Raw genomic sequence first — 26,825 nt, 5'->3', positions numbered from 1 at the left:
TATACCACTATTTAAAATAAAGAAAACCGCTACAATTCCACAGTTCATTTGCGTGTCGAGTCTGCCATCTTCTGGCTACATACGGAATTGTATTGGTTGGTGAAATCCTACTTACATCTCTCATATTGTGACACCATTTAGCAACCCTTTCTTCTTTAAATGGCTCCCCCACTTATACAAATACCCTATATGCAACATAAGAAAATTTTAAATCTCTGCAGGTGCTAGTCTCTCTCTTGAGAAAGCCAACACTGCCCACTGGCTGTACTAAGTGAACAGCCTTCTCAGCAGGCCCTGCGTGGTAAATGTTCCAACACAGAAGTGAGCCATGGTTCACATGAATGGAAGCCCTCCTCATCGATCTTCAGGTTCCTCTTAACAAATAACCCGAAGGTTAGCTGACACTATGACAGTAACTACTCTTTCTATAGCACACCATCACATGCATGACGGCAAGCTGGGACACTGTATTTTAGAAGGGTATAGAAGGGGACCTCCTCAGCTGAAGAGACGCTGTCAGACAGCACTCTGTAGCACACGAGTGTCACTTGCATCCCCTGGCTTGCGGCTGCTCTCTCCACCTTTAAACCAGCAGCTTGGCATCCTCGGGGTTCCTGGCCCCTGCTGCTGCCCTTCCTTCTTGGTATAAGATGCTTGAGATTGCGCTGGGTTCCCCCGGTGACTGAAGAAGCCCTAGCCCTCGAGATCTCCAGTCCTAGCTGCACAGTCTCCTTTGCCGAGAAACACTCCCAGGTTTCACATATCAGGAGAGGGGAGCATGTTGTTCTCTAAAACAGAAACAGTAAGTTCTAGAACATGCTTTTCTTAAAGAAACTCTAAATGGTCTGCATTTTTTTGCCTCAACTGACTTTTTAATTTTTATTTAATATGCATGTGCTATGTTTATATCATCACTCCCCACTCTCTAGCACCTCCCCCCACTCCATCTCAAGTTCATGTCTTCTTTTCCTTTGTCTGGGTTCTCTCTCTCTCTCTCTCTCTCTCTCTCTCTCTCTCTCTCTCTCTCTCTCTCTGTGTGTGTGTGTGTGTGTGTGTGTGTGTGTGTGTGTGTGTGTGTGTGTGTGTTGAAAACTAACCTGTTAAGAGGCTCATCCCTGGAAAAGACTCACTCTCCCTCTCTCCACAGTCACTAGCTGCCTGTAGTGGAACCCCATGAGATTTCCCCACCCACATTAGACATGTCAACTGGTGCTGTCACTGTTTAGGCAGCTTTACTGGAGAGATGTCATATCTAGTAGACACAACCTTGCTGCGGCTTCTCTGGTCATCTAACTCTTACACGCCTCCCCGCCATCTCCTGAGCCTTGGGTGTATTGTTTGAGCTGTGCCTTATCAGCTGGGGCTGGGCAATCCACAGATGGCTGGCCTCTGCATTGACCAGTTGTCTAAATCTGTCATGGTCTCGGTCTGCTGGGGGCACGGGGGCGAGGGGGTGATCATAGATGATGGGGGAGAGTAACACTGTCTTGGGTATAAGGGTAAGGAGTTAGAATGTAGATAGGAATTAAACCGGTTGGAGAGTGGCGGAAGTGAGTTCTCTAAGATCCACCACCTCTCTAGCCTTGGGCATCTGGCCGCCTTTCTGGAACCAGGAAGAGATGTCCCTCTGGCTGGTCACTGTCACAGTTCATAGGCGTCACAGCTGCATAGGACAGTTTGTTTCCTTCCCTTGGTAGCTTGCACCACCTCCTTCTGATACTACCATAGCTAGTCTCAGAGAGGCTTTTGGGTCAGATGCAGCTCAGTCCCTCTAGGTCCTGTGTGTGAAGTGTATGGTATCTTTTGCAACTGTCTTAACTTTGAGTGATCTGGAGGCAAACAGGACAGCAATACCCTTCACTGTTCAGCAGTTGCTTGCACTCTTCTGACCAACGACTCAAAAGAGGATTTCTCATGCCTGCTACTGGAATTCTGTTACACAGCCTATGTATAAGACAGCTCTTTTTTTTTTTTTCCTTTTTTTTTCTTTTTTTCGGAGCTGGGGACTGAACCCAGGGCCTTGTGCTTGCTAGGCAAACACTCTACCACTGAGCTAAATCCCCAACTCATAAGACAGCTCTTATAAGGGGCCATTACTACCCAACGGCATAACTTCATTCAAACTACACACATACATACACCCACATGCATGCACACACATATTGTGCATGATTTTGGGTAAATATAAAATAGTATGATTCCCTATGGCTTTTTCAAAGATCCTTAAGTGTTATTTTCCCCTCCTCCTTAGGGTTTATCTAGGTCATTCTCACTGGAGAATATAGCTACAGGATTGGTGTGTGTGGGGGGTGGGAGGTGACTCTCTTAGCCTTTCATACTGTTTGTCTTTAATGAAACCTGGGCATGTGGGTTTCTTTCATTGGTCATATGGCTGATGTGGACAAAGTGGGCTGGGCCAGGGCACTAGCAGTGGGTCTTGGGCTGGGTATGGGGTCTGGGGAAGAAGCAAGTGGGCTACGGTCAGGCAGACTCACCAGGCTGGCCAAAGCACAGGCTGTGTGAGCAGTGCTGGGCATGTGGGCCAGATAGGGTGCAGGCAAAGTCAGTTAGACACAGGGGACTAGACTGGCACACAGTATGACAGTCCTGGGCCAGGCCTGGAGTTTGGGGATGGTGCAGGCAGGGTTCACCAGACTGGATTGGTAGACAGGATGTGTAAACAGGGTTAGGCCCAAGGACTGAAGAGGGTACAAGTGGGCTAGAGTCAGGCAGGCTCACTGGGCTGAGTCTGGGTATTTAATGTACAGGCTGTGCTGGGCCTGGAGGTTGAATGTGGCACAGGCAAGAATAGGTCAGATGGACACCTGATCCAAATGCCTATTACCTAAGTCCTACACTCCTCAGCTCTGCTTCTGTCAGTCTATAGAGAACATAAAAAGGCAGACATCTCTGCAGAGCTCCTGGCAGTACACAAAAAATGCCAGCCTCGTTCATCATCCTCCACGGTGCTCTATTGTCCGCACAGAGCTAAGAAATCGCCAGCAACTTGCTCAACTTTTTTTAGGTTTAATTTCTCTGTATTCTTGTATCAAAGCTGTAAAAATGTGTCACACAGCAATTTATGTGGCATGAAACCAGAAATAGCATTTATTATAGTTCGTGTGTGAGGTGCAAGGCTGGGCACTGTGTAAGTACCGCATTATTTCATCCCTGAAAGAACTGGGAATACGGCAGCAGGCAAGCCTGCTTGTCCAGATGAAAAGAGCAGAAGCTCCATGAATCAAATAGTGCGTGACTCTGTGTGCGTGTGTGCGTGTGTGTGTGTGTGTGTGTGTGTGTGTATAAAAGTCACAGTTCTGACCCTCATCTAAAATTTGAAAACTGATGATCCCCATATCACAAGTCCTCAAAATTAGTCCCTGACCATTCAGTAAATGAAGCCGATGATTAATAAATCATTATGGGGTTGGGGATTTAGCTCAGTGGTAGAGCACTTGCCTAGCAAGCGCAAGGCCCTGGGTTCAGTCCCCAGCTCCGAGAAAAAGAAAAAAAAATAATAAATCATTATGTACCACTCAGAAACAGAATCAACAGTTCTTATTCTGCTTCCTAGCACCTGTCATGGTGTCAACTATATATAGCACACTCAAATATAAGAAATCACACAGCCACAAACCAAGACAAAGCAGTGATCCAGGTTTAACTCATTACCTTTCTGAGAGACTTGTAATCTAGCCAACCAGAAGATGGGCACTCAGAGGAAAGGCCACAGTCACAAGTCGGCATTTTTCTAAAAGTGAGTCTGCCTCTAACGAATCTCAGGCTCACACACGCATGGCTAAACCTGACTTCCTTTAATGCTGCTGTCCTTAGAGAGGAGGAGTCTATTTTCCTATTCACAACATAATGGCAACATTGCCCTCACAGCTCAAAACAGTTCCTTCAACTTCATCATAAAGTCTGAACATCATGGTGTTCCTATAAAGCTCAACTTAATTTTCTTCCAATAATTGATACGTATCCAAAACCCAAAATTGACACATCTTCCCTTCCCTCTTGTATATTAACTAAATAGCATGATCAATGAAAAATGACATTGGAACCATAACTCAATGCCATCTGAACTAAAGCTGCACACTGTATTAGAAAAAAAGAATCTTTAAGATCCAAAACCTAAAAGGGTCAGAAGAGACATCAGCAAGAACCCTTCCTCAGGTCCCCAGCGCATTCACATGTCCCATAAGTGAATAACCACACAGGTGGTGCCAAGTCAGGGTGAGCCTCTCCTGCCTCCTCTTCTTGCCTGTGCACTGGGTCTGAGGTGGCCCGGACAGCTGAGAAGATGGATTGGTGTGGACTGCACTGAATCAGTACGCTCTGGGGAGAATCTAGCAGGCCCTAAACACGCAGTCAGCAAGGGTGCTGAAGGAGTGTCGCTGAGAAGCTCTTCTAGAAAACATTCCTTTCTCTGCTCAGCCCTCTTTAGCTTCTCTTGAGTTCACTGTCTTCCTCCATAGCCCCTCCTCTAGTTCTGGTGACCTCTAGTTTGCCATGCTCTCCACACCCAGACAGCTGCCAGACAATGATCTAGAAGGCACAGCTATGATCACTGCTGCTCTTCTGTGCAGAATGTCAAAGAGTGAAGACCAAGCACCTAACCAGACCAGGCAGATCCTCTGGCCTGCAGTCCCCTCACCTAGATGGCCCTGTCATTCCACTCCCACATTAGGAGCTTGAAAGTAAAGTGCACGCCAAGTGCGCTACAAAACTCTTTCTTATTTCCACTCAACAGATGATCACATTGTATAATGCAAGGTAATAAAATTGTATGGCATTTGGCATTCTTGTTAAATGATATAGTAGCTACCCTTGTCACCAAAAAGAAATGAGAAAGTTAACTATGTAAGGTGAGAGATCTGTGAACTTGTTCACTATAGTAACCATTTTACTATATATGTCTGTTCTATAATATTAATGTATATATCTTCTATTTTATTTTATTTATATTAGTACACTGCCACTCTCTTCAGAAAAAACAAAAGAGGGTATTGGATCCCATTACAGATGGTTGTAAGCTACCATGTGGTTGCTGGGAATTGAACTCAGGACCTCTGGAAGAGCAGTTGGTGTCTTAACTGCTGAGCCATCTCTGCAGCCTCAACATATATATCTTAAATACATACAATAACATCTACTTTTAGAAATAAGTTAGGAGCATGGGAGATGGCTGTGCAAGGGTAAAAACCAGAGTTCAGTTCTGCCAAACCCACATATCTGGGTAGGCATGATGACCACCTATAATCTCAACCTTCAGGAACTCTGGTTCCCTCAGGGGATCCCTGAGGCAAGCTGGTTGTCTGGCTGTCTGTCTGTCTGTCTGTCTGGCTGGCTGGCTGGCTGGTTGGTTGGCTGGTTGGCTGGCTGGCTGGCTGGCTGGCTGGTTGGCTGGCTGGCTGGCTGGCTGGCTGGCTGGCTGGCTGGCTGGCTGGTTGTCTGATTGTCTGGTTGTCTGGACTAGCTGAATCAGTGAGCTCTCTGCTCAGCAAGAAGCTGCTCTCCCTCAATGAATAACATGGAGAACTACAGACAAGGCACCAGATGTTAACTTCAGGCTTCCACATGCATGTACACACACCAGGGCTCATATGTGTGTCCTCAAACATGCATACACATACATAAGGTATACAATAAAATCAGCTAAATCCATCAGGCTCAAAGACTTAGGATTCTATGAGACATTTTCTAAATCAACACCCCTATCCCCTATCCCAATCCAGACAAAACCAACTACACCTTCCTTGCCTTTAGGATCTCACTCTACCATGGACTTCCTTTTCTTAAAAACATCTGGACCACCTGAGTATGTTTTATGTCTCTTACTCACTTTCTGTCCCTCTACCTCAGCCTAGACATGGGAGTCTCAGATCTAGATCCATCATGTTGGGCAAAGACAGCAAAAGTGGAGGAAACTAAGATGAAATGAACAACAGTTCAATAAACAAACAAGTGGTCTAGGAAAGGAATGGAGTCCTGGATAAGATATAAAGGGCAATAGAGATGGGCTGCTTTGACTGAACGACTCTATGTATTTCTATGGCTTAGAACTGCTAGGAAGAAATAAGTCTGCCTACTTCATATATGCAGGCACCGTGTAAACCAATGGGCCCCAAGGCACACAGGAAAGCAGGGTGAAGGGCCCTGAGCATAGGCGTGTGCTCTCCTGGCATCAAAGAGAAAAGCACCGGCGTGATCTCAGAGAGCTCAGGTAGTAGCAGACCTGTGTTAGCTTCTAACTGCATGACGTCACAGGGACACTCATGCTTCTCCCTATTTGTGTTCAGCCAGAAGCAGCTCCCCTAGAAGCACCATGGAGAGTCCTTCTGATTCAGTCACTACGCCGTCTGAGGCCCAGGAGAGGAGCTCCTACTGTCCACTCACCTACCGGTGCCCTGTGACTCAGTTACACAACTGAGCAGGAGTCAGAAAATACAACCATGGGAAGCTGGCTTGGTGGTGTGGGCCTGGAATCCAGTGCTCAGGAGACGGGGACAGAAAATCAGGAGTTTAGGGCTATCAAGCAAGACCCTAACTCAAAAAACTGTTTAAATGTACAGGATGGTTCACATATATCTATGACTATTGTCAATGTCTATCATGAATAATTCACAATATATAATCATTCAAGTTTTTAACTGGGAGCTGGAAAGATGGCTCAGTGGTTAAGAGTAGTTGCTGCTCTTTCCGAGAACCTGGGTTCTGTTCCCAACACCCACTTGGTGGTTCAGAGCCATTCTAAGTCCAATTCTAGACCATCCAACACTCTCTTCTGAGCTCTGTAGTTACAGATATGAATGAATGAATGAATGAATGAATGAATGAATGAATGAACACACACATACATACACACATACATGCATATGTGCATACATACCTACATACATACAGGCAGAACAATCTTACACATAAAGCAAAATAAATCTTTTAAAATTATTTTTAACTCTTCTATTACCTTGCTCAATAGTCTTTGTTGTTTTGTTTTCCTTTTTTTTCTTTTCTTTTCTTTATTTTCTTACTTATTTTGAGGTAGGGTCTCCCTATATAGCACTGGCTGGCCTCCAGCTCACAGAGATCCACCTCCCTCTGCCTCTCCCATGCTGGACTTAAAGGTGTATGCCACTACACACAGTGGTTCGTAAAGGTCATAATGAACATCAAATGTTCCCTTAACATGTATGCCCTCAAAGGTCAGAGAAAAGTACCAGCTCCCTTGGAGCTGGAGTTACAGATGATTGGGAGCAGTCTAATACAGATGTTGGGAATGAAACATCAGTCCTCTACAAGAACACCAAGTACTCATAACTGCTAAGCCAGTTCATATTCATTTTAGGATAAACAGACAGTCTACATCCATCCCCCCTAGGCAAAACACAGCAAATGCCAACATCTGAGCTCTGTGTCTGAGAAACATACTCCGAGTCCCGAGTGCTCTCAGCCAAGCAGCTCATCTAGTAGAAACCTTGACTACACTGTATCCAGCAAAAGCCTGAATAGAGTGGTGTGCAGCAGGTCCAGCAGCCTTTAGTTACCAGGGGAGGGAGACCTTAATATAAAGTGTCTTTAGCAACAAGACTCTCCAATAGCATAGCCTTGAAGAGCAGGCTGCAACACTCACACAACATCCTTTTGCCGAAAAGCCAAGTCTATACATAAGAGTATTGTTCCACCCTCAAAAATAATCCACCTAAGTATAACAATCCATATCAGTATGTACTGGTGCCATCTGGGGTTCTGGTTTACCGGCCAGAGCCCTCCACCCTCTCCAAAGACCTTCAGTTGCAAGCAGCCACACAGGCAGCTGGTCCCACTTCGGGTGCTCCCTTGGTCACACGTGATGAAGTGTTGTTGGAAGCTGCCGGAATGGCATGTGCAGGAGAAGGTGATTTCTCTCCTGGATGTTTCTGTCTTAAGCGAGCACGGATTTGAAAGGCACAACCAACGGCACCCACGTGGGGCAACTCCATGTCACTGCATTCACTTCATCCACACGGGGCTGCTTTTGGATGCAAAGAACTTTCAATATTCTTCCATTTCTACAAGTAACAGAAACCAAGCTTCAAGAAGCATAGAACTCAAGAAAAGTGAAATCTGAAAACCATCAAAGAGCGTCAGCACTGCTGGGTCCCGGTGCCCACAGTACTAAGGGAAGGCTGCTGCACCATGGGCTTCATCATGGACTGTGCTTCTCAGAGGGCTTGTTCTGTGTGTGATGAAAGCTGGGCTGGGAAATAATTGAGGTAGGGATTTAGAGATTTGATACAGCAAACTTCCTAATAAAAATGGCACAAACGGGACTCTTCTTGCCGTGGTTACATATTAAATCTTATTTGATCGATTTCTCTGTACTGCAAATCACAAACAGAAGGCAGAAGGTTGCGATTAGAGTCGTATTGATTCATCATTAACATCTAATCAAGCCTCTGCTGGAGCTATGGGGTGCTTACTTTGGCAGTACTCTTGTCTTTCCAAGTTGCCTTTACTGTGTCTACAACAAGGAAACTAGGCACATTCAATACCAATGAACCGCAGCACTGTTTCTAAGGAACCGTGTGCAGCATAACAAGCCTGGATTGAGGCAAAGGCACTGCCTGGGAATGGTGCACAAACTCTTCTCCATGACCCGGGCTGGGTTCCTCTGAGCAATGACTGCTAACCCTGAGTTTCCCGCCCTTTTTATTTTACATATGAAATTGCATTTCCCTCTGCCCCCTTGTTGCTTTCTCTTATTTTTAGCACATTTACATGAAACTGAAACCCAAAGTTTGTGATCTATGAAGTGGAAACAAGATACCATAATAGGAAGGAGGTAACATGTACACTCCGTAAGCAGGTTGGCAAACTTCTGGGGAGTTCTGAATTAAGTTCCCAGACTATTAGCATATCAGAACACTTCCAGAAACTTCAGAATCTGGAACACTTTTTAAGATTTGCATTTGTTCTTGAGAAGTTCAAACATGTATGAAATATGATCATAACCTCCCTGAGGCTCACTGCTTCACTTCAATTCTTGCATTCTTCTCATCATGCCCTCCTCCTAACTTCGAATCCAGTTAGTGCTACCCACATATGCAAGGGGATGGGACCACCCACCAGGATAAGGAAAGCTACCCCTGCCGCATCCTCGAGAGAGGATAATCCTCACTCGCCAGCTACTATCAAATAGCTCTTCAGTACGGATGGGGCCTGAGAGCATCTACCCCATCTACATTTGGAAAACTTTTCAACAAAATAAATGAGTTTAACAGCCATTTTTTTATTATCTTTAATTATGTGTCTATGTGTCTCTGTGTGTGGGTTTTTGTAGAAGGTGCCACAGAGGACAAAGGTGTCAGATCCCTATAACTTAAGTTATAGGTAGCTCTGAGCCTGGTGTGGGTTCTGGGAATCCAACTCAGATCCTTGGGAAGAGCAGAACATACGCTTAACCACTAAGCTATCTCTCTAGCTACACTCACAAAAAGAGTTTAAAATCAACTAGAAGTCAACACAGAGAATTGTTTCCTGCTGTTCTCCTCCTGAGCGCCTCCAGGAGGCATGGAAATGATCAACAGGTACTGAGATAAGGCCTTGCTATCTAAGGAATCCAGCAACCCTAAGAGAAGCAGTCACTGCACATGTCCTAGAGCCGTGTCCTTGCTCTCAGGGATGCTTGGTTCCCACTCCTAAGGCCTAACCCCCCACCCATCCACCTCATGTCCAACAGTCCACACGAGAAAATTATATTAACAAGCTCCGGTTGATAAAAAATGTTAATTTCAGATATCAGAAGCATCAACAGTTTGTACAAATGAAGAGATGTACCACTAATATGAAAAATGCAAAGCTATAATTTGCCCTACTGTCTTATGCTATGTGGTCCCGTTTGGTAAGACAATTCAGGGAAGCTGTGGAACCTTGAAGCAGTGGGGCCCATGGGTGACAGTGAACTACCAAGTGTGGGCTCTGAAGGTTGCCTCTGGCCTCTGTTCTTCGCTCTACAGACCTTGTTCTCTGCTATCTAGTGGCCGCAGGCTTCTGCCGCCTTCAACTGAGTGGTCCTGCCATTCCTTCAACAGCATAATGAATGGAACCTTTCTAAAACCATGAGCCAAAATAAACTTTTCCTCCTTTTAGATTAATCATATTAATATGATAGTCACAGCAACACAGCAGTAACTAACAATCATCTCTACAATTTCTCTCAGTAAGCTCAAGGGAGGGTGGCCCCTGAAGAAAGTCTAGCTTTCAGTCAACAAGATCTCAAGTGAAGTGAAATGAATGGTGAGGTTCTATTTTGCTGCTTCCTTTCAACAACATATCAGAAAACACGGGCCAAACACACAGCTTAGGAAACTGTATTGAAGCTGATCAATACGACATGCAGTGACAAAACAATGGCGAGGCGAGCAGCGGTATGGCTCAGGGTAGCGTGGATTCATGCTGGGGTGGGGTCAAATAACAGAGGGGGACCTGTGGAGACAGATCATCCAGTGAAATCCTTGCCCCACAGCACGAGAACCTGAACTTGATGCCCAGAACCCATGCCATGCCCAGTGTTCCAGAGGAGACACACAGATCTCTGGATTTTGCTGACCAATCAGCCTAGCCTAGCAAAGCCCCAGGTCCCAGTGAGAGACCCTGTCTCAAAAACAGGTGGACAGATCAAGGACTAAGACCTAAGGTGGAACTGTGGTCTCCACAGATATGTCCATACTTGCCAACACTTACAGAAACACCCATGCACCTACACACAAACACAGGAATAAATAAAAATAATAAATGAAATAGGCAACAGCTATCATAAAAAAACAAAATCTTTACATCACTAAAGGCACTGAAACCTTCACAAACCATTTTTCATCCCTTAAAATACTCAAAATTAACTGTATAGAATGAGGTCTACTGTCAAAACATAATCAGAATTGATTTAAGCCTAGAAAGGTTAGAAGGAGTTTTTAAATGTAGACTGATTTTAAATTAATAAATTGTTAAAATGACAAAACTCCCCAAATTAATTTACAGAATCCAATGTAATACCTTTCTGATTTCTTGCAGAAATGTACAAGTTGATTCTGAAATTTGCACAGAGCAAGAGTCTTTCCAGTACAGACATTAGAAAACTGGATACTTACATGCCAAAGAATAAAGTTAGGGGCAGGTGAGATGGCTCAGCTGGTAATTATGCTTGCTGTGTGTTCTAGTTTGTTTTCTGTTGTGATAAAATTCTAAACAAAACCAACGTGGGGGCAAGAAAGGGCTTACTTCATCTCACAGAGAGCCAATCATTAAGAGCAGCTAAGGCAGGAACTTGGCAGCAGGAACTGAAACAGAGGCCATAAAGGAACACTATTTACTGGCTTGTTCCCAGGCTCACATTTAGCTACCTTTCCAATACTGCCCAGGCCAACTTCCTAAGGATCTTGCAGTGGGCTGGGTCCTCCTGCATCACGCCAATCTGAAGGAGGCAATTCCTCAACTAAGGTTCTTCCCAGCATGTCAAGTTGGCAACCAAGAATAGCTTGCCATCACATCACATCACATGACATGACAGCTCGGCTCCTTACATTTGATCCTTGGAAGCTTCCACGTTCTTATGGTGGCACCAGTACTCACATGCACACACACAATAAAAATAGACTTAAAAAGGAATAAAGTTAGTCCACAAGCCCAAACCATACACAAAACTCAACTCACAATGTAGCAAAGGCCCAAGTATAAGAGTTAAGATTATAAAATATGTATAAGAAAATGCAAGTCTATTTTGAGCTCATATTAGGCAACATTTTCTTAACATGATGCCAAGTCACAGAACACACACTTGATCTAGAGCCCTCACCACAGAGCTACACATACCTGACACTGAAGGAAAAGGATGGGAGCAGAGACGGTATGGGCCAGAGGTCGACACAGCAGGCCAACGGGGCAGTGACAGAGCAGTGTCTACCACAGCCTTCTCCTGTACCCAATTCCTGTTCATAGCCACAGCTGCTACATCACTGTGCCTTACATTTTCTGTGACTACCTAACACTGTGCTGAAGAAGCCATTCTGGGAAAATGAGTTCCAACTCAGCTACACTAACACAAACAACACCAACCAAACTTATACCTTCTATCATCTCTTTAGTTCTATCTGTATAAAGACGTCTTAGGGCTGCCTCGGACAACAGCACACAATGGACTTTCCTTACATCCTATGGCTATCTTTTAACGCTCATGCTTAACCAATTCATGTTTACTGGGATTTTACCATTTTCATAATAAAACAAACAAGTAACCAAAAACAAAACAAGACAAGAACCAGTAGAGGCTAGGGAGGCAGCTCGGGCATGAGGATCTAGCATCAACATAAAAAGCTGGACCTGAACAAGCACTGTAAGCCCAGCACTGTTGGGGATGAAGACAGGAGGATGGCTGAGGCTTGCCTACTTCCAGAATCAGTGAGAGACCCTAGATCAAGGGACTAAGTCAGGGAGTGATAGAGCAGGAACCCAACATCCTCCTCTCCCAGTACGGCACACTTGTATACACAGCATACATACCCAAATGCAGCTTTAACATATTTTCAATTTTTGTATTCAGGAGGCTGAGGCAGAAGGCTCAAGGTTCAAGACCAATATGGTTACACAGTAAAACCCTGACTCAAAAGGGTTTGATGTATTTAATAAAATTCACCATAAAATAATACATTTTTGAGGAGATAAATATGTGTATTCTGATATAAGCATTACACAGTAGAATCTGATACAGTGACAGCTTGTCTAGCATTTAAAAAACTCTGAATTTGAACCAAAAGACAAAAATAAAATAACATAAATAACATTATACAATATATATGCTTCAAAGCATTGCTTTTAAAGAAACATACAATTTTTAGATTTTTATCTATCAGTTATCTATCAGCTAAAAGAAATTTAAATTTTAAAAATGAGACAATTCTCTAGCTACAAACACAGGCATAACTGGCATTCTGAGACACTGTACACATGTAGCCTACTGCTCACCACTTCTCCTGTAGAGGCGGCCAGCATGTGCTTCATGGGTCTGAAGTGTGAAGTTGAGTCGGTGTGTAGCAAAGATTTCACATATTCATAGGTGAGAAAAAACGCAGCAGCTGAAACATAAAAGTCTTTGTCAGAATAACTAAACATCTCACCTACTAAGGAATGTCTCTCAAAAGCTGGGACCATAATTATTAAATTATGAGATAAGAAATGGTAAGTGCATGTCTTTTTCCTAATTCCTGATCCTATCCAAAGTGCACTTAACAGGTAGCCTGGCACTGCCACAGTTCCCTGATGAGGGACTTACAGTTTCCTAGCAGACGTCTGAGAATAGACTGTGGGCTTCACAGAGTCATAAAACCTAGCGATACACTGAGTTATAAGTAGGTAAGACACACACCTTAGGTAAAGGCTCTACAGTGCTTACTGCTGGCTATGCAAAGTAACCACGCTGCTTTTCACTACTGCATCTTTTTTTTTTTTTTCGGAGCTGGGGACCGAACCCAGGGCCTTGCGCTTCCTAGGTAAGCGCTCTACCACTGAGCTAAATCCCCAGCCCCTCACTACTGCATCTTAACAAACATTGACTGTGTCATCAAAAATGGAAGTCAGTGCCAGGCTTGGCAGCACACACCTTTAATCCCAGCACACTGGAGGCAGGGCAGGCTGATCTCTGTGAGTTTGAAGCCAATCTGGTCTACATAGCAAGTTACAGGCTAGTCAAGGTTACATAGTGAGACCCTATCTTTCAGGGGTGGGGGTAGGGTCAATAGAAAACTACCTTTGTTGCTCTAAAGTTATCAGAACTGTACACAAAACTTTCTGTATACTGTCTTAGTCAGGGTTTCTACTCCTGCACAAACACCATGACCAAGAAGCAAGTTGGGGAAGAAAGGGTTTATTCAGCTTACACTTCCACATTGCTGTTCATCACCAAAGGAAGTCAGGACTGGAACTCAAGCAGGTCAGGAAGCAGGAGCTGATGCAGAGGCCACGGAGAGGTGTTACTTACTGACTTGCTTCCTCTAGCTTGCTCAGTTTGCTCTCATAAAACCCAAAACTACCAGCCCAGGGACAGCACCTCCCACAATGGGCTAGGTCCTCTCCCCTTTGTCAGTAGCTGAGAAAATGCCTTACAGCTGCATCTCATGGAGGCATTTCCTCAACTGAGATGAGATCCTTTCTCTATGATAACTCCAGCTTGTGTCAAGTTGACACAATAAACTATCCAGTACACTATCCATCAAGAGTTTTGGGGGTTTTTTTGTTTTGTTTTTTAACCTCTTCCATAAGAGACAAGGCACAGAGAATAAAGGGACAACAAATTCATCTTCTGAAGGGCGTGAGAGCACTAAACACTCAGGAAAACAACCTGGCAGTAAGAAAACCATTTCCCAAAGTCACCCAGCGTGTAAAGGGCCCACCAGCTGCTCACACAGGTAATTACAAACACAAAGGCTATGAGTAGCCCCTCTATTCCCTTGTGGTTCCTCACATGGCTTCCCCCACTTCGGCCCACTCACTACCTTCCAGCTGTAAGGGCTCAACTGCACTCAGCAGATGCAGACACTCCCTAGGCCCCGCCCCACCCCAGGACGAAGGAAGAAGGTAAAGGCTCCTAGATTCCATCATCACCTGCCTCAAGCTTATCATTTACAGTTACTTTTGTGATGTAGAAACATAAGTTCTGGCCCCTGCCAAACAGGCAGCATCCGAAAAGGCTCTACTAGTTGGAAATGATGGCACAGTGCGGCTCTAAGAGAAGCTCTGAGCAGAGCAGAGACAAGGAGGTGGGCTAGCCCAGACCCACACCCCTCACGAACAAAACCGCAGACTGGTGCTTCTTCTAGGACGCTCTTTTCGAAAAGGGAACTGGTCTCTTTAAAAGGATCCCCTCTCCCTCTCAATCCTTCACCTGTGCTGATTCTGTTCTCAAAAAAGCCCACAGCCATCAACAGTTACGGTGGGTTCTGCACTCAGACTAGACAGAGCTTTCAACAACAAAAGAACAATGTTTCTACAAAGGGAAGTTTGACTCATGCAAAACTTATAGGAAACTACATTTCAAAAGGGCTGTGCATGCTTTGACTTCTCCTGAGCTTTATAGCATAAAAGGCAAGAAGTTTGAATATAACCTTCCCAGAAACAGACAGGCACACAAACACATGTGTACATGCTGGGGTGTGTGTATATATATGTGTGTGTGGTAAATTCAAGTCATATTCTGGAGGATGTAAAGCAGTCCCGTGAGCATAACAGCAGCAATGACCCACATACATCACCATCGAGGTCACACCTGCCTGAATCCTTGCTGCAATAAATGAGAGAGAGAGAGAGAGAGACAGAGAGAAAGAAAGAGAGAGAAATAGTTCAAGAATCACAAAAGCCGTAAGAACTGGTGACAAAAAGCTATGAGCACAGAACAGACTCTGCTTTTGCAGTTCTCCTGCTCAAAGGTCCCCAAACTCGTCCATAGCAGAGATCACCCTGAGGTTCTTTCTAAAGCATCAGTGTCCTGGACAAAGCTGAGACTGATTAAACCACATCTCTGCAGGTGGGCCACCGGGGCATTAAGCAACTTGTTGATCAGCCCATTCTATCTGGGATAACCCTATACCTTTGTCCATACTTAGAAATGTGCATTATACAGAGCCAGGTTCAACAACAGCTCATTAGCTAATATTCAAAGAATTATGACAGAGTCAAGGGTAACCCCAAGAGTGGCTCCTAAGAGCTAAGGAAGAAAGTGACTTGACAACAAGTGGGTGGAAGACCATTTTCTCTTTGCACTACAAAGTTTTCTTTATGAGAAGACCTTGCTCAAAAACTCGGCACTTACACATCCGGTTAACATTCTCATTCATTATCTGGAAAAAGAGACAATGAACCCCAGCATTTAAGAAGCTAGAACCAGGATTCTTTGGATGCATGCTGTGTGACACTTTTGCTAGTTGGCTTAGTTTACTTTTGAGCATTAGAGGTATCCATCAGAGACTGAGAGATGGGAGTGGTTACCGCTCAGGAGAACACTGCCTGCTCTGCATGTGCAAAGTCCTGGAGTCAATCCAAAAGAAAAATAAAGCGTCCACTGGTAAACAATTAAAATCAGGTAAGTAACTGGAAATAAGATATAGTCTGAAGTAAATTAAATAGAAATAAATCACCCCAATTATCAAAATCAAGACATGACTTTAAAGCCCAAACAACAGGTATTGGCTGCAGAGTACCAAGGAGAAAACAGCAAAGCACCTGCCTCATTTAAGACGTAAGATGAGCAATGCCTCTGTCTCACCTGCTCACATCCCAAAGCAGTGACCACCAATCAGCTTCACACTGGGTCCCCTGGGATGCTTGCAACCCTCCTTTATAAAGCTGCCCAGGAAGTCAGGTGTGCTGCAAGGCTGAGAACTATTGCACTAAGGGATCATGAGGAAAAGGCAATGTTTTAAAGCTTCTAACTGGGGGCTGTTATAGCAAAAACATTTTCAAAAGCTTATCTTTTATGTTCCTTGTTTTGCATAAACATTCTGGGTCCTGAAATGGAATATACAACACTCTGCATTAAACACTCTGTTTAAATATAATCAGAGAACAAAAAATAAATTAAATTCACAAACCAAGTTGTAAGACTTAATGAATTTTATGTGTTAAAACTACAATACGCATCTTGTACTGTTCTAAAAACATGATCTTGGCTTATGAGCAGGGTGGCTATCAACAGCCTTACCATTAGGAAAGGATCCAATAGCTGCAGAAGGGACACCAGCATATATTCCACGAAAGCCGCCAGCCTGGTTAAATCCCTGGGGACTCTGCAGCCTTGTCTTAATAGTATCCAAAGGAAATAATATCAAGTCCACAGCGGCACCTGCTACTCCTCCAGCCTGTGCAAAAGGTGGGGAAGAGAAAAGAGAAAAGTGAGCTCTCAGCCATGTAGGAAGAGGGGAAAGTCCTCTTCTCTTCTCTTTCTCCCAGGCTGATCAGAGCTGTGGCGATCTCCCCGTGCTAGGCAAGCACTCCACTACTGAGCTGTGTCCCCAGTGCAGAGGAAGTCTTTAAACAATCTTCTCACATCTTTCAGTCCATGACTGCCTTTGCAACACTCAAAGGACTTGCATCTTTATAAGAAAATAATATACTTATCAGTTCTACTAACTTGCAACTTGTACAGTTTTTAACCGTTTAGATGAATTTTAATGAACTAATTCTTTAAACAAAATTAAAGCTCACTCTTAATTTACTCTTGTAATTCAACAGCTGTTTAAAGCCATTTTAAAAAAAGAAAAAGGAAGGTAAAAGTTCAAAGTATCCTAAGTATTCAAGTAGCTCCTTTATTAGTTTCGGGTTGTATCTTTCCAAGGTTCCATAGGCATAGTCAAGCAGCCATGGATACTCTGTTCTTCTTGAGTTTGGTTGCTTTGTTCTGTGTGGTGTCTGTACTATTCCTGTGTGTGTGGAGAACAGAGGTAGGCACCAGGTCTCTTTCCTTGATTGCTTTCCACCTTTATTCTTGGGAGAGGATCTCACTAAACCTGAAGTTTATGAACTCAGTTGTGCTGGCTGGCCAGTGAGCTTCATGTCTCTCTCTCCCCCTCCCTCCCTCTCTCTCTTTTTAGACAAGGTTTCATGTAGACCAAATTAGACTTGAACTTGTTACACAACCAAGACGACTTGAGCTCCTGAACTTTCTTCCTCCACCTTTCAAATGTGATGGACATATAGACACAATGGAATGCTATTCAGCTGTTTAAAAATACAAATAAAAACAAAATTAAAAGTTCAGGTAAATAGATGGAACTAGGAAAGATTAGAATGAGTAAGAGGTCCCAAACTCAGAAAGACAAATGCCACATTTCTCCAAGCTGCAGTTCTACTTCGAAAGTAGAAGATCAGAACTGGACATAACCTGTAAGCCTTCTACCAACGATCTACCTTTCCCAAACCTTAGTATCAGAAAGAACTATGCAAGCTGCCAAGGGAAGGAAGCACTCAATAGTTCTATCCAGCTGTGGCCCCAACAAATTTTAACGATGGCTACCAGAGCAAGCTAGCCCTAAAGGTGCAGGAGTGGCACTCATATCTCAACAGGAAGAACATCATACCTAGTACTAGAAACCTAATAAACAACCTGGGGCTAGCAAGGTAATGAATCCTAGAAGAGACCCTACTACCTTACTTACTAGGCCAGCATAACTGCATTCTAAAACAGATCCTCATATTCCCATCTGGTAAGTACAGCTCTCACCTCTCATCAAAGGAATTTCTCTCCACACCAAATGGAGATCGTTACTGGAAGCCACAATGGGTTGTATGCAGAAATCGATGCGTTAAGGGAAGCCTGGCCCCAACTGATCCATCTACAAGAGGACTCAGCACCTAAGGCTCAGGGAACATTGTGGAGGAGGAGGCAGGAAAGAGCCAGAGGACAGGGAAGTCTGCAGTGAGGTTGTGTCTCCTAGAAATGACAGGGAAGCTACATCCATGATACCTCAACAATATGGCTGCCTAAACGAGACCTGAGCAATGACAATATCAACAGACATGAGAACACAGAAGAGCTCTCAAGGGGCCCCACCCACAGACAGAAAACTATAGGCAACTAGTGACTGCTGAGAGAAGGGAAATAGCTCCCCCAGGGATGAGTCCCATCATTGGTTATTCAATACAAAGCGATCAGTCCTGAAATCATGCACACACAGCCACACCAAAGGGACTCGGCAGGCTGTATTGCTGTATGTACGCATTTGTATGGAACAGTAATAGTCAAAAGAGGCCATCAATTTGATGGGGGAGGGACATGGGAAGGGTTGGCAGGAAGCAACATGGGAAGGGAAAAGAAGATAAAGTAGGAAATATAATTATATCTTAGGTCTTTTAATCTTAATAAAAATGAAACTAAATAAAAATAAAACAGAGTGTACCCGGATGTTCCGGCATGGTCCTATAATCCCAGCACTGAAGAGGCTGCATCAAAGGGACCTGGAACTCAAGACCAGCCTCAACTGCACAGGGAGAACTAATCTCAAACTTAATTATGTAACGAAATAGATAGATGGCATACAATATATAGGCTGTCCTAAGTGCTTTTATTTCCCTCAACAGTTTAACCTGTGGCCTAATGGGATCTAATGCTCTATTTTGTCTACTGAACAACTGAGTACTAAAGCTGCAATAATGGTTTTTTTTTTTTTGAGGCTTAAATTTCAGACAGCTAATAATCCTTTTCCATCTAGATCTCTACTAAGAAGCACATATCTAAGGATTCATATATTATTTTCTACGTTCATTACATCTATCTGTTCATCCCCTGATAACTTGTATTAAGTGACTAAATTATTTTTAAAGGAACTGGTGCTCGTTCCCAAGTAATTGTGTTTCTTTTAAAAGTGGAACATTAAAAACTGTACCTCATGATTATGGTGACATACAGGCAGAATATTTTAATACTAAGTATGCCTTAGTAAAAGGAGAGTGAAGTTTAGAAAAATATAAACACAAACACAGTGCCAAAGAAAGGTTAGTACACTGTGTCTAAAGGCACCATTCACAGTGGGCAGATGGGCAGACCATGCAATCACAGATGAGAGTCCTACACAGTAACTTGTACCTACTTCCCTAACTGTTTCTATCTTTTTAATATTGAACCATACGAACATACATCTCTTTAGAATACAGACATTTACAACTAAAAAGTATATGTCCCATGGCAAAGAAAGGAAGGGAGAGGAGGAGGGGAAAGAATGGGTATTATTCACACTTAGGAACAAAGTTCAAACTCTCTCTATCCTTCCTTCAAGTTTGCACAACTTCCAGTTTGTGCAAAGCTTACAGTGCGGTAGATCACCTGCTCTACCTGCCTGTCAGCACAGAACCAGTCCAAGAGTTAACTGGGAAAATGAAGCTCTGGTGAGAAACAGAGCAGTGCCTTTTCTCTTTTTAATTAAATAACACAAGTGAAGTAGTAAAAGTCAAAGTAAATTGGCAAATGCATTAACACTGTAATATTACATGATCGGCCTGAAAGACATAATAGCTAAAGACTGTGACCTAAAAAGATGTCACCGAAGAGCTCCGAGATGTGTCTGTCAGGAAAGGGCTGCAAACGGTACTATGGCCAGACCGGGTGTGGTGCCATGTACCTGCAATAGGTAGCCAAGGACCATGGGTGGGAGGTCATGGGAGCTCAAGTCACAAAGGAAGAAGGAAGAGAAAGAAATAGGATGCATGGCTCTCTGTGGAGACAGGTGGGCTTTATGCATCCTAGAGGAGGCTCAAAGCGATGGTGCAACAGAGCCACCATCTGGTATCCTTGTCACTTTTTAAAAGGATTTTTAAGCAGTTCAGCAAGTAAATGTGTGGCCTTCCTTTACTCAGAACACAGTCCAGAAACCGGATGAGAACCATGATCCACACTGATTCTTTAAAAACAAGCTGCACTGTGATTTTCTCTTTAATCTTCTGCAGTTCAGAGAAACACTGGCTTTCTGGTGCTAAACTCTAATCAATGAACTCTCTAAATGTAGGGCTGCTGTGCCGGTGTCAATTCTCTAACCCTTTTCATCACAGTTCTTATCTTCTGATAATAAAATGAACAGATACAGATCTAACAAAACAGGAATCACAAGTTATTGTGTGTGTACACCTCAAGCTTCTATAACTGAGATGTCATCCACCTTTATGAGAATGAAAAACAGAGATCGGAGTATCTGTTCGGCCACACAGTATATGTAACACATAAGCAAAACCTTTAGGGAATGCATACAATCTCCCAGGTACTCTGTGCATGACAACAGCTGCTTTATAAGAGACGCTATCAGAGTCCTTTGTTCTTTAAGTTTGCCTGATCATTTGCCAAAGGGGGTATCAGGCAACTGACCTAGCTCAAGATTTAGGGTGACCTGTGCCAAAAAAAAAAAAGTGTAAATTCAAAACAAGACAAAATGGGGTGGGGACAGAAAACTCGAAAGCTGTGTACAACCAATCAATTAACCAAGACCTGAAACCCATTAAGTGTAGGCACAACGCATGCTCTGCCTTAAGTCTGCAGCTGTAAGAAGACCCAGCACGCTATAGTGGGAATGACTGGGTTTTGAAATTATGCAATTATTACTTGAAAATCGCTCTAGGAATTGAAAAGGCCAAGACCGGATGCTACCAATCCCTTTTCCTAAAAGAAAGCTGGCTGGACAACAGTGTAAAAATCACTGCTCCATTTTTAACACAAACCCTAAAACCCCATAAGCCACCAGCCCAAAGGAAAACTAAGCCAGCCAGGATGCCAGCATGGCTTCTGGAGGAGCCATGCTTCCTGGTGTTTTCAGTTGACTGCAGTCAGGGGCCACCAGTGATCTGACAGTTAGCTATCTTCCTCACCTCACAACTGCTGGCCCTGTTTCCTATCATCCTGCTCTCCTCCCTCACTGGCTGTTCATTCTCCCTGCAGGATTCCAGCCCCCCATACTAAAGACAGGCTCACTGGGTAAAGGACCAGCTCCATCTTGCAGTCTAGGCTCATTGGGTAATGGACCAACTCCATTTTGCAGTCTCCGCTCTATCCATCTTCCAACCCTCCAGCACCCCTGAGGATTTAGAGCAAAGTCTGGCCCTCCCTTCCCACTCCCACGATCTGACTTTCCTCCTTTCAAGCAAGCCCTACAGAACTGCCCCCCCCACCCCGTGCTTCATTTTGAGTTTAGATCCTCTCGTTTCCAGACTGTAATCAAATGTTACTTTTGGTGCAGTGGTGAGGACTGAATCCATGACCAAACACATGCTAAGCAACTCAGCCACACCATCGGCCAAACTGTTAATGATACAGTTGGATACATCAGATCATATTTGTTCACATCTATCCCTCTAGATTATAAAATCTGTACTTTGTTTACCAATACATTCCTAGCATCAGCACATGAAAGCACTCAACAACCATAATAATTCCGAGAGTTCTGGGAACTAACCAAAGGTTCTCATACTTGCACTACAAGTGCTCTAACTACTGAGCCATCACCCAAAACACAAATGAATCTCATATATTTAGAAGGCCTGGCCCATAACCAGTTATCACCTCTTCCCATAATGCCCCGAACCTAGTCCACCTGTCATTTACCCAAGCACTCACTTCTGTACTGTCTCCAACACCTGACTCTTATGGGCAGGTTTCTCTTGTTCAACACTATCTCCAACCCTTTCATCAGAACAGTAGCTGGTTCTGTGAACAAATGCCTCTGGGCTTCTATTGGCTCTTTGCAAGGGCATTTTAAAAATGAAGGCATTTCTTGTCCGCTTCAGTTCACTCCTCCAGAATGAAATCAAAGTTAACCAATCTCTTTTACATCTGCTGAATCTATTATCTCCTGCTAGACCTGCTGTTACAGACCCCTCAACAAGCACTGGTTCTCAAAATTCGACAGAATTAACCAATAAACTATTGACTCCACAACACCACTACTTATGCTCAGAATTTCTTCAAAGCCTAAACTTGGAGCAAAATAAGCAGATTACTACAAACTAAATGTGTAGAAACTGCAAAAAGACAAGATAGTATCTCGGACGGAAGGGTCATAAGTGTTTTCCTTAATAGTGTGTATTTACGTTTTTTTTTAATTCCCAAGTACAGATGAATGTGATGTGTAAAGGAAGCTGTTTTACCTTTAGTAAATAACAATGTGTCAAGCATTCCTCATCTCCTCTAAAAGCCTGGCCGGACCCACCTGACCTTGAGAACAGATTCCCTGGACGCCCCTCAGCTTGGTCCTAGACCTAGCTGCCAGTGACCTGAGGACAGACCGGTGCGTAAACCCGGAAGAAAGCAGCAGTACGGAGAAACCGCCACAGCTCCCATGCAGCCTGCACCCAGCAGCTCACCCCTACCCCGCACTCACCACCAGTGAGGCCGTGAAGCCCGGCGCGTCCATGGTCTGACCAATCTCGCCAAGGCTGGAATTACACGCTGAGCAAAAGCAGGTGCTGACCTAAAGAACTGGGCGCCGCCATATTGGGGGAGGGATATGGAGCAACTACTTCCGGGGCACAACTCATGATGTCACACCACAACAACAGCACGTGCATCGCTTGGTGCTGTTGAGCCCAGCGACCCTGGGGTCTGGAGCGTCTCCGGTGTCCCGCCCTTCCGCAACCCGTGCGCGTTGCGTTAGGTATGGACCTAGCACAGGCATGTGGCCCCGGCTAGGATCCGAAGAGCCGGGGAAGAACCCACAGAAGCGTAGCTGGCTAGAGGAAGGACTGGGACCCTACAGCACTGCCTATGTCTGAAGGTTTCCTACTCACAATCCAAATCGGTTATTCCATCACTTTACTTGTGAAAATTCTTTTTGAGAAGCTGTTGATCCGTTTCCAGAAAAAAATGTTAAACAAAAATACATTTTTATTAACAAAAAAATGTGGTATGCTCCATTTCTACTGACATTTATTTCTCTAAATTAATTTACTTAAAGTAGGAAAGTGATCACTAGAGTCTAGGAAGGTAAGAAGGGTGGAGGTAGCTACTATCAAAATACAATTAGATTGGTACTGGAGACTGCATACCACGACAAGGACTGCCAGCAGCAGGCCAGGATGGAGACATCTCAGAAGCCTGCTGCAGCTCCTTGGTAAAAAAAAAAAAAAAAAAGTTGGTGTCTGGGACCCTGAGAAGCAGAAGACATATCCCTCCAGGGGATTCGCCATCAGAAATAAGACACTGCCCGCCGTAGGCCTGGATGGAGACATCTTCGAAACCCGGAGCAGCAATTTGTTTTTTGTTTTATTTTTAAATCCCATTTCTCTTTATCCCTGGACAACAGCTGTATAGATTTCATTTGTTCGTGACTGCTTTTCACTTGGCCGTGGTGTGTATAATTATCCTATTATATCTGATTTTTTTATTTCCTTATCTGCTCTGGTGAATTCTATGAAACTAGATAACCCTTAATGTAATGATTCTTAAAACAATTAAAAATTGACAGCACAGCACAGTCCTTATGGCCCAGGTGCAGGCTGTGTGCTCTCATCTTGGAAACAATGAAATGACTGCACAGTGATAGTTCCAGATTAATGCTTGACTTGCAAAGACAGTTTGAAGAAATTATTAGAAAATGAAACCAAGCCAACATTGGGATCCCGAGAAAAGAAAAAAAAAAAAAAACCACTGAAGTTAGGAAATAATTTTGCACAAAATTTGAACGTGGTTCCTGGATAAGTAAGTATAGGATGCATAAAATTATATATTAGTAAAACTAAGTCAAAACACCGGGACTCTGAGGAGAGTCGTTGTGTGCAATGTGCAGAAGCAGAAGGCTAGCGGAACTGCTGAGTTAAGGGTTAACTTGATTCTTTCTGGTCACTGCCTGGCAGATTTGCCCAAGTCATTTATCATTAGACAGGAAAATGCAAGTAGCTGACCTCGGAGCTCTGAACTCTGAAGTATAATAAGTCAAAAGTTAAAGTTTAAACAATGATAAGTGAACCCTTTACGCCAAGATGGCGCCAAAAGCGAAGAAGGAAGCTCCTGCCCCTCCCAAAGCCGAAGCCAAAGCGAAGGCCTTGAAAGCTAAGAAGGCAGTGCCAAAAGGCGTCCACAGCCACAAAAGAAGAAGATCGGAACGACACCCACCTTTTGGCAGCCCAAGACCCTGCCGCTCCGGAGGCAGACAAAATATCCTAGAAAGAGTGTATTCAGGAGAAACAAGCTTGACCACTATGCCATCATCAAATTCCCCCTGACCACCAAGTCAGCCATGAGGAAAATAGAGGACAACAACATGCTTGTGTTCCTTGTGGATGTCAAGCACCAGATCAATCAGGCTGTGAAGAAACTATGACATTGATGTGGCCAAAGTCAATACCCTGATACGGCCTCAGGAGAGAAGAAGGCGTATGTTTGCTCCGCTCTTGGTTATTATGCTCTAGATGCTGCCAACAAGACTGGGATCGTCTAAACTGACTCCAGATGGCTTAATTCTGAATATATACCTGTTTTCACCATAAATAATGATGTTTGCAATTATTATTTTGGCCACAGGCCTGGGAATAGGGGAAGCTTGAAACCTTGGGGAATAATTGTAATCCTGATTCTTTGTGGGATGTGGTTATTCTTTTGAATTTGATTTGGCAATGATTAAACAATGTCTTTTTTTTTTCTACCTTCTTTTGGAGTAACAATAAAAGACTTGGGCAAGAAAAAGGTGAGAGAGCAAGTGTAGAGAGAGAGAGTGAGGTACATATGAGGTGTGTGCAGAGTGAGTGGAGAGAATGTGAGAGAGTGGGAGAGTGTGAGGAAAAGAGAGAGTGTTTGTGTGTGTGTGTGTGTGTGTGTGTGTGTGTGTGTGTGAGAGAGAGAGAGAGAGAGAGAGAGAGAGAAGAGAGCACCTTGAAAAAATGCCTGTCAATTTGTACCTGAAAAGTTGTCTGTATTTAGTATGCGCCTTCCATATTTCTCTGCTTCCAGTTAAGAACTCTGATCCTGTGTCAAAGCTGGACTCCAACAGATAGGGCCAGTGAGATCTCTTAGTAGGTAAAGGTGCTTGCCATGAAGTCTGGAGGTGGCTACTAACATTCCTATTAGATAGGGCCAGTGAGATGGTTTAGCAGGTAAACGCTCTTGCCACCAATCCTGCCACCCGAGTTCACTCCCCAGGTCCCATAGGACCAACTTCCACAAGCTGTCGCCTAATCTCTACACCCCTGCCCCATGGGGCACACACTCCTAACATTCATTATGTATCATATGTTTTGCATTTATTACATATTAATAAATAAATAATATAAGTAAATAAATATAATAAGTAAAATAATAAATATAATAAGTAAATAAATAGAATTTATTACTTCAAAAAATACAGCTCAATAGTGAGTATAACTCAATGGTAGAGTATGTGCTTACCTAGCAAGGCCTTCGGGTAGGTGGGGCAAGACAAGAAGAATAAGTACTAAGTACTGTAGGTACTGTTGCTCTGCAGGACAGTAGGATTGCGGGTTTACAACAATTTACGTGTGTGTGTGTGTGTGTGTGTGTGTGTGTGTGTGTGCACGTGCGTGTGTTTCAGTTTGTATTTGAGTTTTGTGGGGAATGAGATCTCACTGTAGCCCATGATAGGCTAGAAGTCACTGTGTAGCGCTGGTGGCCTCAAACTCATAGCAATTCTCCTGCCTCTGCCCCCTAAATGTTGGGATTACAGATGTGAGCCATTACACCTGGATAATAATTTGGTTTTTCTTTCCATGGCCTTGAACACGCAAGAGCAGCATCCCGCCACAAAGGCTGCATCTACAGTCCCACCCACCTAGTCACTATTATTTATTTTATAGAGAACTAAAAGAAAATCGAAATTTTCAAAGATTACCCACAAAGAAGTGATATTTAAGGAACCAGACATGCTAATTGCTGACTTAGCCATTTCACATTGTATGAATGTATTGAATTATCACCCACTACCCCAATACATTCATATAATCACTGTGTCAATTAAAAATAAAATGGGGTAAAAAGAATTACTTGCTCTGATACATAATTGTTCACCTTGCTCACTCTGAAGGCAACGTGTGCTCTTGGGTGAACATGTCCTTAACTATTTAGCAAGTTTCTTGGAGTGGACTTGTCTTTACGTTTCCTAGACGATACCTTCTAACCTCCACATATATTAAGGGCCTACTACATCTCAGGTAGCAGGTATGACGTGGAACTAAGTGACTAATAGACTCTTTAACCTCCAGGAATCTTGTGTGAACCAGAGGATAATCTCCCTTTTGATTAACTCGGTCAGTTTATTGGGGACCTAATTTACAACTGCAAAAACGTTTCTGTAATGCAGCACAACATGACCATGATG

General features: G+C 43.7%; 1 protein-coding gene across 11 annotated transcripts in view; it reads right to left on the bottom strand.

The window, feature by feature from the left end:
* Positions 1 to 25,347, bottom strand: part of Slc25a26 (solute carrier family 25 member 26) — a 96,632-nt gene extending 71,285 nt beyond the window's left edge. For 8 of the 11 annotated variants that reach the window (XM_039107818.2, XM_063286288.1, XM_039107819.2 and 5 more), the window contains exons 1-3: positions 22,881 to 25,347; positions 16,727 to 16,883; positions 13,000 to 13,109 (exon numbers count right to left, since the gene is read on the bottom strand). In XM_039107818.2, the coding sequence (XP_038963746.1) occupies positions 13,000 to 13,109; positions 16,727 to 16,883; positions 22,881 to 22,913 (300 nt within the window). In that variant the 5' untranslated portion in view covers positions 22,914 to 25,347. Of the gene's footprint in view, positions 1 to 12,999; positions 13,110 to 13,910; positions 14,528 to 16,726; positions 16,884 to 22,880 lie in introns of those variants that run through there. The other 3 variants (NM_001395605.1, XM_039107822.2, XM_063286287.1) reach the window with 3 other exon arrangements.
* Between the last annotated feature and the right edge of the window lie 1,478 nt (positions 25,348 to 26,825).

Source organism: Rattus norvegicus, chromosome 4 (assembly GCF_036323735.1).
Source record: "Rattus norvegicus strain BN/NHsdMcwi chromosome 4, GRCr8, whole genome shotgun sequence".
Taxonomy (NCBI): domain Eukaryota; kingdom Metazoa; phylum Chordata; class Mammalia; order Rodentia; family Muridae; genus Rattus; species Rattus norvegicus.
This window is presented reverse-complemented; position numbering and strand designations above follow the sequence as displayed.